The sequence below is a fragment of the Elephas maximus genome, chromosome 26 (assembly GCF_024166365.1).
Source record: "Elephas maximus indicus isolate mEleMax1 chromosome 26, mEleMax1 primary haplotype, whole genome shotgun sequence".
Lineage (NCBI taxonomy): Eukaryota > Metazoa > Chordata > Mammalia > Proboscidea > Elephantidae > Elephas > Elephas maximus.
In genome coordinates, this window is record NC_064844.1 from 45,041,843 (window position 1) to 45,054,773 (window position 12,931).

At 45.0% G+C, this 12,931-nt stretch overlaps 2 protein-coding genes across 8 annotated transcripts in view; one reads left to right on the forward strand and one right to left on the reverse strand.

Moving 5' to 3' along the window:
• CEP63 (centrosomal protein 63) overlaps positions 1-12,931 on the reverse strand; it is a 131,026-nt gene that overhangs the window by 75,023 nt on the left and 43,072 nt on the right. Inside the window, exon 1 of one of the 2 annotated variants that reach the window (XM_049870310.1) lies at positions 14-92. The exons of the other annotated variant lie outside the window; for it this stretch is intronic. The gene's annotated coding sequence lies outside the window, so the exon portion shown is untranslated. Of the gene's footprint in view, positions 1-13; positions 93-12,931 lie in introns of those variants that run through there. 2 annotated transcript variants of the gene reach the window in all.
• ANAPC13 (anaphase promoting complex subunit 13) lies at positions 88-6,614 on the forward strand. 6 transcript variants are annotated; one of them, XM_049870322.1, is made up of 3 exons: positions 88-107; positions 3,459-3,584; positions 5,732-6,614. In XM_049870322.1, the coding sequence occupies exons 2-3, from the start codon at positions 3,486-3,488 to the stop codon at positions 5,855-5,857; spliced, it is 225 nt and encodes a 74-aa protein (XP_049726279.1). In that variant the 5' UTR covers positions 88-107; positions 3,459-3,485; the 3' UTR covers positions 5,858-6,614. The 6 variants fall into 6 exon arrangements, with proteins under 6 accessions (XP_049726279.1, XP_049726276.1, XP_049726277.1 ...); XM_049870319.1 differs by lacking the exon at positions 88-107 and adding an exon at positions 149-239 and having other exon boundaries at positions 5,732-6,613; XM_049870320.1 differs by lacking the exon at positions 88-107 and adding an exon at positions 199-283.

Sequence of the window (12,931 nt, forward strand, 5' to 3'; positions counted from 1 at the left end):
CAAATGGGCTCACCCACATCCGGGAACGCGCGAGAGGGGCGTGCTCGGCGGAAGCGAGGCCGCGGTGGGCTGGGTGCTGGGGAGAGCTTCCCGCGCTCCCGGCCCAGGTCTGGGGAGGGCGAGGAGGCCTTCGCTCTTTGTGTTGGGTCTCCTCCCCGTCTGCCGTTGGCCGAAGTCGGTGACCTTACCTCTCTCCCTGGGAGTTACCGCCCGCACCGCACGCCTCGTGGGGCGAAAAGGCGCGTCCGGGCGGCGGGGGACCCCCTCCCGGCCTCCGTATTCGGTCTGTGCAGCCCCAGGCCGGAAGCCGCGGCTGTGGAGCGGCCACACGCACAGGGGTGTAGACGGTGGTGACCCGCGAGGACGGTTCTGGCGAAGGAAAGATCGTTCTGCTTGATTCTGTAAATACGTTCTCAGGGCCGTGAAGGAGAGATGGGTAAAACGTGTCCGTGTTTCAGGGAACGCGCGCCGCCCTTCTGGGAAGACACGTAACGAGCCCGTAGTGTGGCCGCTCCATGCGCCGGGAGACGCTAGGACCCGCGGAGGGTTGGGCGTCGCGCTCTCCTCAGGCTGGGAGAAAACCGTCGGCAGGAGGCTTACCTGGAGCTGATCTTTTAGATGGAGGTTTAGCCGAGATGAGAGAAAAGAGCACCCCAGGCGTTAGGGCTAACACATGTGTAGGCACAAAGGCGTGGGAGAGAAAAGTTTGTTTAGTAAATTCCAAGTGTATTCGGTCGAGTGTGGTGAGTGCTTGGGACAGTGGCCGTGTCCTAATACCAAAAACCCACTGCCTCCAGTTCGCTCCGACTTACAGCGATTCTGTAGGATAGAGTAGAACTGCCCCATAGAGTTTCTAAGGCTGTAATCTTTAGGGAGCAGACCAAAACCAAACCCACTGCCGTCGAGTCGATTCCGACTCATAGGACCCTATAAGACCGAGTAGAGCTGCCCCATAGAGTTTCCAAGGAGCGCCTGGCAGATTCGAAGTGCCGACCCTTTGGTTAGCAGCCGTAGCACTTAACCACTACTAGGCATCCAGGGTTTCTTTAGGGAGCAGACTGCCACATTTTTCTCCCTAAGTGGCTTGTGGGTTCGTCATTGGTTTCAATGACGTTTGGGTTAGCAGCCGAGCACTTTAACCACTGTGGCACCAGGGCACCTTCCGCTTGTCTTAGACATGCTTATATTGATGCTTCCCACTTCTCCAGTCCATTAATCGTGAAGCCACCTAACCCCAGGAATGGGGTGTTGAATCCAGTGCCAGATTGGGGAAAAAAGTAGGAGTTAGTGATAGGGAAAGGGCGGCTATAAGTGCAAGGGCTGGGAGGTGTGACAGGATTGGAGGTGTTTGAGAGAGGAACAGGTGAAAAGCGATAGAAACAAAATTGGGGAAAGGTATGCCAAAGAGTCATTAATAACCAAATTTATATATATAACAATTGGAGATAATATTTTTTTAATCAGTGGGCCACAATGCTGCCCTGACTTGGTTAGTGGATCGTAATGACAAAAAGCAAGAACAGAAATTAACTAAAACTCTAGTGATTTCAGAAAATTTTAGGAATGGTGAAATCTGTGTGGGCCTGGAAAAATCTGCAGGTTTGAATCAGTGGAGAAAAGTGAGGGGGGCATGGGGGAAGGGAACAGAGCAGAAAGGACAAAGGGAGTGGTAGCAGGACAAAGGAGCGCCCTTGGAGGACAGCAACTCCACAGGTATAACTGGAACCGAAAGTGAAAAAGCCTTGTGTGTAAATTTCCTAAACACAGGCTCTTTCAACTTGATTGACATTGTCGGTATAGTGGAGTAATTCTTAAGTGAAATATTACGATCTTCCTAAACTAGTTTACTGGTGGCAAAGATAGCTGGGCACCTTTTGCTTCACAGTTTTGCCTGGATCCTTACAAGAGTAAAAAACTTGCCCTACCCCAACCTGTGTAATTATTGCCCCAGTGTTTGGGCTATTGTGCAGTTACACTATTTGGACTACGTACAGGCCTGTATGAAGGAACTGGATTCCACCCCCAAAGACCATTCTTGTATGAGTCTCTGCTGTTTCTGAAACTGAGAGTGTCTAGAGTGCCTTTGGTGCCGGTGTCCTCCAGGCCTTCAGGATGGCACCTTTGTAGCAAGGAGCACAGTAAAGTGGTTCCCATGATGAAGTGACAGAGCCTAAACTTGGAGATTGGGAACCCAGAGGTACCCACCAAGCTGCCCAGCCTTTTCAGTTAGATTGCACCTGTTTCAGGAGGAAATGGGAGGAATCAGGGTCAAGGAGCTAAGTAAGTATCTTGACCACTTGAACCAGATTATTAAACGGGGAGCAGCGATAAGAATCCAGGGAAGAAACCCCACGTGGAAGCAGAAACTGGGGCAGCATGGGGTCCTGCCACCGTTCACCTGGAGAGGCCCTTTTCAGAGCTCGCTCAGGGTTCTGTTTTAAGAAAGGAGGTAGCTCGACTGCTGAAATCTTCTTGCCTTGAGGATTTGTGTCAGATCTGCTCTTGGCCACTATGTGTAACTCAGTTCAGTTTTTCGTTTAACTCTTGTATCTTAAAAACGCCAACAAAGGCAGAGACTTTTGTAAATGTAGTGCAGGAAATCTGTGAGGGGATGGACACGGGACTTAGCAGGCAGTTATGAGTCAGGAACTCATCAAAGGCCTCATAATCAGGGAAGAGCAAGGCTTTGAATTGGTTCGGTCATGGCCCAGGAGACAGGAAAAATTACAGGTGTCGAAGCCCTGTTAGAAACTTAATCTCCTTGAAAACCAAAGGCAGCATATGGGTTGCATGGCAACCAAATATCTTGCCCTTTGGATTTTGCGCAGTAAGAAGCAGTGGTGCCTGGCTCAAAGATGGTGGCTGAGCATGCTGCTTTGAATGTGTCACTCTCCTCATTCCTGGCAATAACCCATTCTCACAAATCAGGCTCCTTAAAGGGTGCACTATGCCACTTCTGAGTCTCCCATTGCAGGGCTTTGACCCATAATTTTTTCTGTTCCACTTATGGTTCTGGATCACCTAAATTTTAAAAATTTGTTTCTCTTCCAGTGTTAATTCCTTGGCCATGACTGAACTGGGAAGAACTGGTTCGAAGCCCTGGGGAAAAGTAAATGCGCAGCTAGGAGGGAAAAGCTGCGTTTTAGGTGTGCAGTGGCCTCAGGAGTTGGAATCGACTCAATGGCAACAGGGTTTCACGAACAAGGCCGTCACATACGTTGCCCTCCTTTCACACACTGTGAAATTGGCCTCCCTGCCTCCCCCTCCCACGTGTATGCTATATCTGTCCAGGGTACACTTTTAGAGCATTCATCAGCTGAGGATGTGCTGGGTCTTTTAAGTAAGTTGGCTGTCACCTGTCCCAGATTAGAAGGTGCGCCTCTCCCAGGGTGATGTTATACCAGAAAACGGAAAGCCTGGGCAGTCTTAGTACTGGAAATAATCTATTTGGCTTACAGATTTGACAAGATCAAAGCTGCTGGAGAATGGACAGCGAGGTACAGAGAGATGGAAGGATCTTGGATTTGATTGACGATGCGTGGCGAGAAGACAAGCTGCCCTATGAGGATGTGGCGATACCTCTGGTAGGTTATGCTTTGTGCTGAGCATGAGCGGTTAAGGGTATGATCTGGGGGACCGTAGTTGAGGCGGGATATTTATGGACAGATAAGCTAGTAGGGCAAAGAAATCAAACCTGTGAAATTCTCTAGCTTTAGAAGCCTCTGGAGAGCAACTAGTCCGACTTTTTTCTTTGAAGAGAAATGTGGCTTAGAGAGGTGAAGTGACTTGCTCAGTTAGGTACCAGGTTAGGACTAGAACCCAGATCTTCTGACCCATGCTCAGTCCAGCACACCAAAGCCAGCGGTAAGCCAGATAATCAGAGTTTAGCAGGTGAGATGGGGAAGAACACGCAGCAGCGGCAGCACGTCTGAGGCATATGAGCTGTGTTTCTCGCTTCCCCACCTGTGGTTTGTCGGTCTGTTGCCATCATTAGGGACTCACATCCTTGGAATGCGCACCTGCCCTAGCTTCCCTGAAAGATGCTCAGCAGATAACCTGGCTTCTCTTCTACATTTCGACCAACAGGCTCTTGAAACACTCTTCTCTTCCCTGGTCTCTGGAAAACCTCCCTGGAAGGTTGGCTGGAGGCTGGGTGATCTAGGATGGCCTCGCGTGTCTGGCAGTTGGCAGGTCGTTGGCTAGGATGATTGGGCAACTAGGCCCAGTGTCTCCTTATCCAGCCGCCAGCCCAGACTTCACATGGCTGTCTGTCTCAGGGTTCCCAGGGCAGCATGGGAAAAAACTGCCAGGCCTTGAAAGACAGGCTCGGAACTGGCACACTGGCGCTGTAGCTGCAGCCTGTTGGCCAGAGCAAGCCACACAGCCAGTCCAAACTCAAGACTGTGGAATAGACTCCACTTTTGATAGAAGGAGCTGCAAACAATTCTGACCGCTTTAAACATTGGATGATTGTGTTTATAATATGTTTGTTTTTGTTTTTCAGGAATATATGCAATTTTATGTGTTGACATTCATTGCAAAAGAAATAGTGCCAATTGAAAGACACATTATTTCAGGAAACTTAAACCACAGATAGGATGAAATTAAGCAATGTTGTCTGCGTCTAAATAATTCGTTAACCAAGGACCTGTTTCTGCTTTATAAGCTATAAATAATTATTGAAACTAAACTATTCTTTTTTTTAAGTTTGTGTTTATTATTGCTTTAAGATAAACGATAGTTTTTTTTAATTTGTACAAATGTGTTTGAGTCTCAGTCTTAAATTTGTAGAGCAAGATGTGATTCAAATATATTTGTACAGTTATAAGTAAACATGTATTAAACATTATTTTAAAGTATAAAAATATTATATTCATGTACTGCAAATTGGAATCCAGTGGGAAAGCATTAAGTCTGGGTATTTAGTAATAGTATGCTGACCCTAAAAAATGTCTAAATCCACGTAACTGAAAAGAAGCATATTGCTATCAGTGAGACACTGGTACAAAGCAGAGTTCTGGTAGCAATAAATTTAAAATATAAGCAAACTATCCTAGATTCTACTTCCAGTTGATTGTGTGGCCCATGGCTTGCCATTTTAAGCAAATTGTTGGTGGGATATGAATTGGTAATTTGCTTTGTTTTGTGTTGCCCAGCTCCACTACTAGGGGGAGTCTCAGCTGTTTCTATACAATTTTAGTGTCCCTACTTCCTGTATTATATGGGCATGTTGGCTGTGGACCCTGGTGGCGTAGTAGTAAAGTGCTACGGCTGCTGACCAAAGGGTCAGCAGTTCGAATCTGCCAGGTGCTTCTTGGAAACTGGGGCAGTTCTGCTCTGTCCTATAGGGTTGCTATGAGTCAGAATCGACTCAGCGGCACTGGGTTTTGTGGTTTGTTTTTTTTTTTTTTTTTTTTTGGTTCGCTCTGAGGGGTTGGTTACCTTGGCCAGAGTTACCAGCAAATGCTGGAGCCAGCTTGGATCCTCCTGCCTCCTGTATAAATGTCATAATAGCCATCGTTCCCCACTGTAGAAGGGCCAGGCAACATTGCAGCAATACTTCTGATGTTTTCTTCACATCTTTTTATTTTAGCTCTTTTTTAAGAATATACTTCTATCAATTATGCTTACTGTTCATAAGAACTCACAGGTGTTAATTCTAAGTGCTCTTGAGTTTTAAGAGGTTTGTTAACGCAAAACATATTATTGTCCCGAATGTCCGCTATTTCAGAATGAGCTTCCCGAACCTGAACAAGACAATGGTGGCACCACAGAATCTGTTAAAGAACAAGAAATGAAGTGGACAGACTTAGCCTTACAGTACCTCCATGAGAACGTTCCACCCATCGGAAACTGACACCTGGCTCTTTCTTCATGGATGCGTTTTTTTTTTGTTTTGTTTTTTGTTTTTTTTTTTAATACATAGGTACAAATTTTTTTTTAAGTTTTCTAACTCATATCTTTTAGCGATAAATCAGCACTCAAAAATGCATATCCACTTAGTTTGTGGAAGCAAAGTAAATGTGAAAATATTCACCAGAATGAGAAAGTGATTGAGATTTCTCAAGAATATTTGGCTTTTTGAGAATAAAGCTCTTCATTCACCAGCTTGCATTTGAACATGATTGTTAAACAGTTGCCTTAATTCTGATTTTGTCTTCCTGTCAGAGCTTAACGCTTCCTTATTACTTACATGTACCTGTGATGCTAGGTGATTAAAGATACAAGCGGGAAAGGCAAAGAGAAAGGAAGCCAGACATGCAAATTATTAACTTCTCATGTAACCCCACTTTGAGAAGCCTTCTGCATGGATGGGGTGGATATGTACTTAGCTCGTGGATGTTATGGGTATGTAGGTATCCCATTCACTGATCACTGTGATTTCTGTGGCTCCCTGTGTATTTTCAAACGCTGGATAAATGTACAGATTAAAAAGTTATCTTCTTATCTCCCTACAATTTCCTTTGTGCCACTGGAAGAGATCTTTGGCTAGTTGGACCACTAGTTTTATCCAGTAACAGCATTTCTTATTTTCTCAAAGCCTGTTCAGATATAACTAGAACACCATGGAATCAGTACTTAGTTACGTATTTGTATAAGAACTTGTACTTTGAAAAACAGATGCATGTACGTTATCTCCTGGAGTCGTTTGTCTCTGTTAAATGATATCTTTCTAGTTCCCTTCCAGGTTGTAAACTGTGGGAAGAGGCCCTAGTTTATACTTCTATATTCCTCACTGAAAAACTGAAAACTGAATAATTGAAATCTCTCTTCCTCCCCATCCTTTTTTTTACTGGCCCTGTTGTTTCCCTAGCTTTGGGGAGGAAGAGGTACATCACAAAACAAAGGAGCTGACCTGAGGGTTTCGATCAGAAACGTGGTTGTAGCAGCTGCCCTGTAATCCAGACACTTCTGGTCTTGTCTCCTCCCTCTGCGTCAGTGTCCTGCCTAGAAGTCACTCATCTTCAGAACAAAGACCCCCAAGGCACCAGTCCCTTCAATAGCTAAAGAAAGACAACCAAGTAAAAAGGAGAATTAAGATGTTTGAAAAAAAAATTTTCATACCAAGAGAAAACAAAGAAACTAAACCAAACCCAGTGCCGTCGAATTGATTCCGACTCATAGCGACCCTATAGGACAGAGTAGAATTGCCCCATAGAGTTTCCAAGGAGTGCCTGGCAGATTTGAACTGCCGACCCTTTGGTTAGCAGCTGTAGCACTTAACCACTATGCCACCAGGGTTTTCAAAACAAAAATAGCTTTTCAAAAAAATTAAAGTTCCTAGAATGCCACAGTTTTTCCACATTTTAGCGAAACAGATTTTCCTGCAGCTTATTTGTTGTATATAATATCCGAGGCACTAACATCTAAAGAAGTTAGTGGATGTTCACATCAGTCCAGGCTTGTTTGTGGGCTGGGTTTTTCCCTGGAATATTGCTAAACTAGTAAAATATGAAAAGAGTCCTGGTGACACAGTGGTTAAGTGCTCGGCTGCTAACTGAAAGGTCTGGTTCAAAACTACCGGCTACTCCGTGGGAGAAAAATGTAGCATTCAGCTTCTGTAAAGATTACAGCCTTGGAAACCCTGTGAGGCAGTTCTGCGCTGTCCAATGGAGTCGTTATGAATTGGGATTGATGGCAATGGGTTTTGGTTTTTAGTAAAATATGAAAGTTGTCTTTGTTCAGTTGAAGCAGAGTATGATACCTGTAAGCTGTTGGCCAAGTTGGTGACTTGTGATACGATGCCAGAATCAGCTCATTGTATAAGGAATTAGTGAGCTAACCTGGGCCAGTCAGATTCTGTCAACTGGGGCTTGGGGATTGTTCCATCTAGGCCTGACTTGAGTGTGATGGGCACAAAAGAACCCACACTGTTACTATGGGTGACTTGTTCAACCACACGTACCAACGCAAGTTAGGAGAGTTCTGCAGAGACAGGCTGGGAGGCTGTGTGGCCCCTTGGTTCCTGCCAGCTTTCCAGTTCAACACGTGTATTCATCTCCTCTTGGGGGGGGTACCACATCTGGTGCTGGGAATACAAGATCACGGTGAACAAGATTTAAGGATGGCCTCTGACTCCGTGGAGCCTTCCTTTAGTAGAGGAGAGGTAAACATTAAACCACTGGTCATGCAAATTTATGACTTCAATTGCAGTATATACTACAGAGAAAAAATAAAAGATGTGGCTTGGGCTGGGTTTCTAGAAGCGCAGTGTGAGGGTTTCTCATGCGAGAGATGTATATAAAATGGTGCAGCTGCTGTGGTGAACGGTTCGGTGGTTCCTCAAAAAGTTAAACATAGAATTACCTTATGACTCAGCAATTGCTAGGTATAGGCCCAAAAGACTTGAAAGCGGAACTCTTAGATACTTTTAGACCAGTGTTTACAGCAGCACCACTGGCAATAGCCAAAAGGTGGAGACAACCCAAGTGTCCATCAACACATGAACAGACAAGCAAAATGTGAGATAGATACACAATAGAATATTATTTAGCCATAAAAAGGAGTGAAGTCCTGATACATGGTATAGCATGGATGAACCTTGAAAACATGCTAAGTAAAATAAGCCAGACACAAAAAAATACTGTATGATTCCACTATTATGAAATACCCAGAATAAGTCAAATGCATAGATACCAAAGTTTACCAGTCGTTACCAGGGGCTGGGGATTTATTGCTTAATGGGAAGTTTCTGTTCAAAGTGGTGAGAAAGTTTTGGAAACAGTAGTGGTGGTTGTACAACAGAGAATGTAATTGATGCTACTGAATTGTACACTTAAAAGTGGTTAAAATGGCAAAGTGTATGTTATATATATATATAGCCACACAAAAAAATCATAAAAAATTAAATGACTTGTCCCAAGTTAAAGTTAAGAAAGGACTTATTCCAAGTCACTCAGATAGTAAATGGATTCCAACCTAGGCAGTCTGATCCCCAAATTGCTGTCCTACCCCAGGACCATGTTGCCACCTCACTAAAACCTCCTGTGACCACTCTGTTCTGACATGTTTCTTTTGTTTCTGTAATTGAGACAACTGAAAGAAGAATTTTTAATAAGAGCCCAGGAGTCATGCGCAACGGTTAAGCACTCGGCTGCTAATGGAAACGTTGGCAGTTTGAACCCATCCAGCAGCTCTGCAGGAGAAAAGATCTGGTGATCTGCTCCCGTGAAGATTACAACCACGAAATCCTATGCGGGCAGTTCTAGTCTGCCACACCGTTTGCTGTGAGTCAAAATTGATGGCACCTAACAACAGGAGTCAATTTTGCCACCATGAGTCATATTGTTTTCATTGGTACTTACACAGGGTTAAACCCATTTTTCCCCCAAGATGGTGGCCCTATGATATTCTTCTCAACTGGAACTGAAGCCATTCCCAGAGACCACCTTTCAGCCAAACCATGGACATACCCATAAAATAGTATCCCACATAAACATGCTCCTTAGAACAATCAATTATATGAGATCAAAAGGGCAACATTTGCCCAAAAGCAAAGATGAGAAGGCGGGAAGGGATAGAAAATCAGGACGAAAGGAAACAGGGAAACTAAAACAGAAATGGGGAGAGTGCTGACACACTGTAGGAAATACAACCAATGCCGTGGGACGCTTTACGTACAAACTATCGAATGGGAAACTAATTTGCTCTGCAAACTTTCACTTAACGCACAGGAATAAAAATTTTTTTTTAAGCTCATAGTATTAGAAATCAAAAAAAAAAAAAAAACTATTACCAAATGCATGTAACTCAATTTTGCCACCATGAGTCATTGTTTTCACTGATTGTTACACAGGGTTGAATCCCTAAAGTATGTTTTCAGATATTGGTGTTACTGAGTAATAGCTTAGTATCAGTGCAATTTAGTACCCAGCAGGAGGCGCTCAATTCCTTCCAGAAAGTTTGATTCGCCTGCTGATTTTAGATAAACTCAGAAACCGAAGATGCAGAATAAATGTGGCCTGGCTTGGAAGTGATTCTGTATATCTGGGTTGCCCTGGTGGCACAGTGGTTAAAGTGCTCAGCCGCTAACAGAAAGGTCGGCGGTTCGAACCCACTCCAAGGGAGAAAGATAGGCAGTTTGCTTCTGTATTTACAGTCTTGGAAACCCTATGGGGCAGTTCTACTCCATTCTATAGGGTCGCTATGAGTCAAAATCAACTCAGTGCAACGGGTTTAGTTTTTGAGTTGGGTTGCCCAAAGTGCCAGGAGGAATTTTGTGTGAGGAAGCTCAGGCCTTGGGATTCTCACTGGCTGCACCTGGACTGGGCAGCTCACCTAAACTGGTTCATCACCCGTGCTTTGGGGAGGGGTACATGTGGGTTCACCCTGAGTCGGAATTGACGTCAAGGCAAAGGCAGTTTAGAACTCCAGGTACTGAAAAATACGACCAGCGTCAGGCAATTTGCCAGCCTGTGACAACTCTCCCCCTGCACTCAGATTCAGTCAGGTGTAGGGCTCTTTCATTTAAGCTATTTCCCCGTTCTTTCTGGTAAATAATTTGGATAATTTAAACAGCATCCTGGAATAACCCAGTAGGCCCTTTACCAGTTTCCTACTAAGGGCAACCCCATGTGTGTCAGAGTAGAACTATGCTCCGTAGGGTTTTCAGTGGCTGGTTTTTCAGAAATAGATTGCCAGGTCTTTCTTCTAATGCGCCTCTGGGTGGCCTTGAACCTCCAAACTTTTGGTTAGCCACTGAGCATGCTAACCATTTGTACCACCCAGTGACTCCCATTAACAAAAAAACAAAAAAAAACCTGTTGTTAGTTTATAAAGAAAATATTCTACATGCTACTTTGATGAGTAGCATCTGGGGTCTTAAAAGCTCGTGAGCGGCAATCTAAGATACTCCGCTGGTCTCACCCTGTCTGGATCAAGGGAGAATGAAAAAGCCAAAGACACAAGAGAAAGATTAGTCCAAAGGACTAAGGGACCACAACTACCACAGCCTTTACCAGACTGAGTCCAGCACAACTAGATGGTACCCGGCTACCACCACCAACTGCTCTGACAAAGATCACAACAGAGGCTCCCAGACAGAGCAGGGAGAATAATGTAGAACAAAATTCTAACTCGCAAAAAAAGGCCAGACTTACTGGTCTTACAGAGACTGGAGAAACCCCTTTTAACTCAGTACTGAAGTCATTCCTGAGGTTCACCCTTCAGCCAAAGATTGGACAGGCCCATAGAACAAAACGAGACTAAATGAGCTCACCGACTCAGGGGCAAGGGTGATAAGGTAGGAGGGTAATGGGGAACCCAAGGTCGAGAAGGGGAGAGTGTTGACATGTCGTGGGGTTGGCAACCAATGTCACAAAATAATATGTGTATTAATTGTTTAACAAGAAACTTATTTGCTCTGCAAACTTTCATCTAAAGTACAATAAAGAAAAAAGGAAAAAAAAAAAAAACCGTTGCTATCAAGTCGCTTCTGACTCATACAGATCCCATAGGGCAGAGTAGAACTGCCCCATAGGGTTTCCAAGGAGTAGCTGGTCGATTCGAACTGCCAGCCTTCTGGTTAGCAGCCAAGCTTTTAACCACTGCACCACCAGGGCTCCATTAGGCCCTAGAAAGACTTTTTCAATGCTTATTTTCTTGATTGGGCCCTGCTTTAACCACAGTTAAATTGGCTCCCTGGTTACTTGTCCCATTGCACCCCATCAGTGAGCTCCTGTGGAAAGTAGCAGGATGGGTGGGTACTGGCCTAGAAAGGCATCTGGGTGGCCCTCATGGCCCTGATGATGGCCGTGGCCTCTGCACCTGAGCCTGCCAGGGCCAGCTTCCTGGGTGTTCCACCTGTGCAGCCACCCAGGGCCACACACTCAGAAGGGCCTGTGTTTGGTGTTACCCTCTGCTGTTGCCACTTTGGAATTCTTGATTTTGAAACGAAAGCCCTAGTTTCTATTTTTTCACTGGGCCCTGTAAATTATGTAACCATTCCTGTAATCTACAGGAGCCACGTGTAGAGGTTCTATGTTGGACAGTGACTAAGCCAACCCACTCGAATGCCCTCACCTTGGGAGTGAGAGTTCAAGACACTGTGAACATCAGCCTTTGAACTGGCAGAAAAGCAGGTAGGCCCAGGAGAAGTGGGCAAGAGAAAAGCTGAAACTTGCTAAGGGCAGACCACCAGGCTTGCTGTGATGTCCGGAACAGCTTTCCAGTTCCTCACAAGATCTCACAGCACAGTTGCTGAAATCGTTTCTGAGCTCAGCTGAGCCCTCTGTCATTCTTGCCTTCAGAAAGCTAGCCTAACTGACCCATGGGGTAAAGGGTAGGTACAGAAACACTGGGAGTACAGCAAGATGGGTTTTGTGGATGACTAAGAGAACTTGAAGCAAGATTATCACCTAATCCCAGGGCATGTCCTTGACTAAATTTCATCCAGCTCTTTATTTATATATAATATACTTAGCTGACAACTATATGCCTTTGACCTCTATCACTGTGGTCATAGCAATGCAATTCCCTCAGAAAAGAGCCTCTGGCTGAATTAAGGTGTGAAAAGCATAATCCTAGAGCTTGGAAAAACGGTTAACTCATTAGTTCATGAAGGGTTTCTACCTGGGTTTTTATTTGGGTTTATCCTTTTGGGTAGGTCAAAAACAGCAAGCAAGTTGCAGTTTCCTTGTTCTTAGCTAATATTGTCGTTACCAACAGCCAACTGTGCATGCATACACACAAATCAACACACACATACAAGCTGGAGTTGGTGGTGGTGGGGTGGGGTGCAGGCAAAGGGTGGAGAATTTCAAAACTACCAAATGAGTGGAAAGGAAATGAGGGCGATTGCTGCGTAAACCCTTGCCAGCTATTCCTTGCCTTCCCTGGTGACTCAGATCCCCTGTACCACGGTGCCAGCACCCAAGGGCAAAAGGGGTTTCTTCAGCCCATGCCATGATCTTGCCTCCACTCTTGCCGTCTC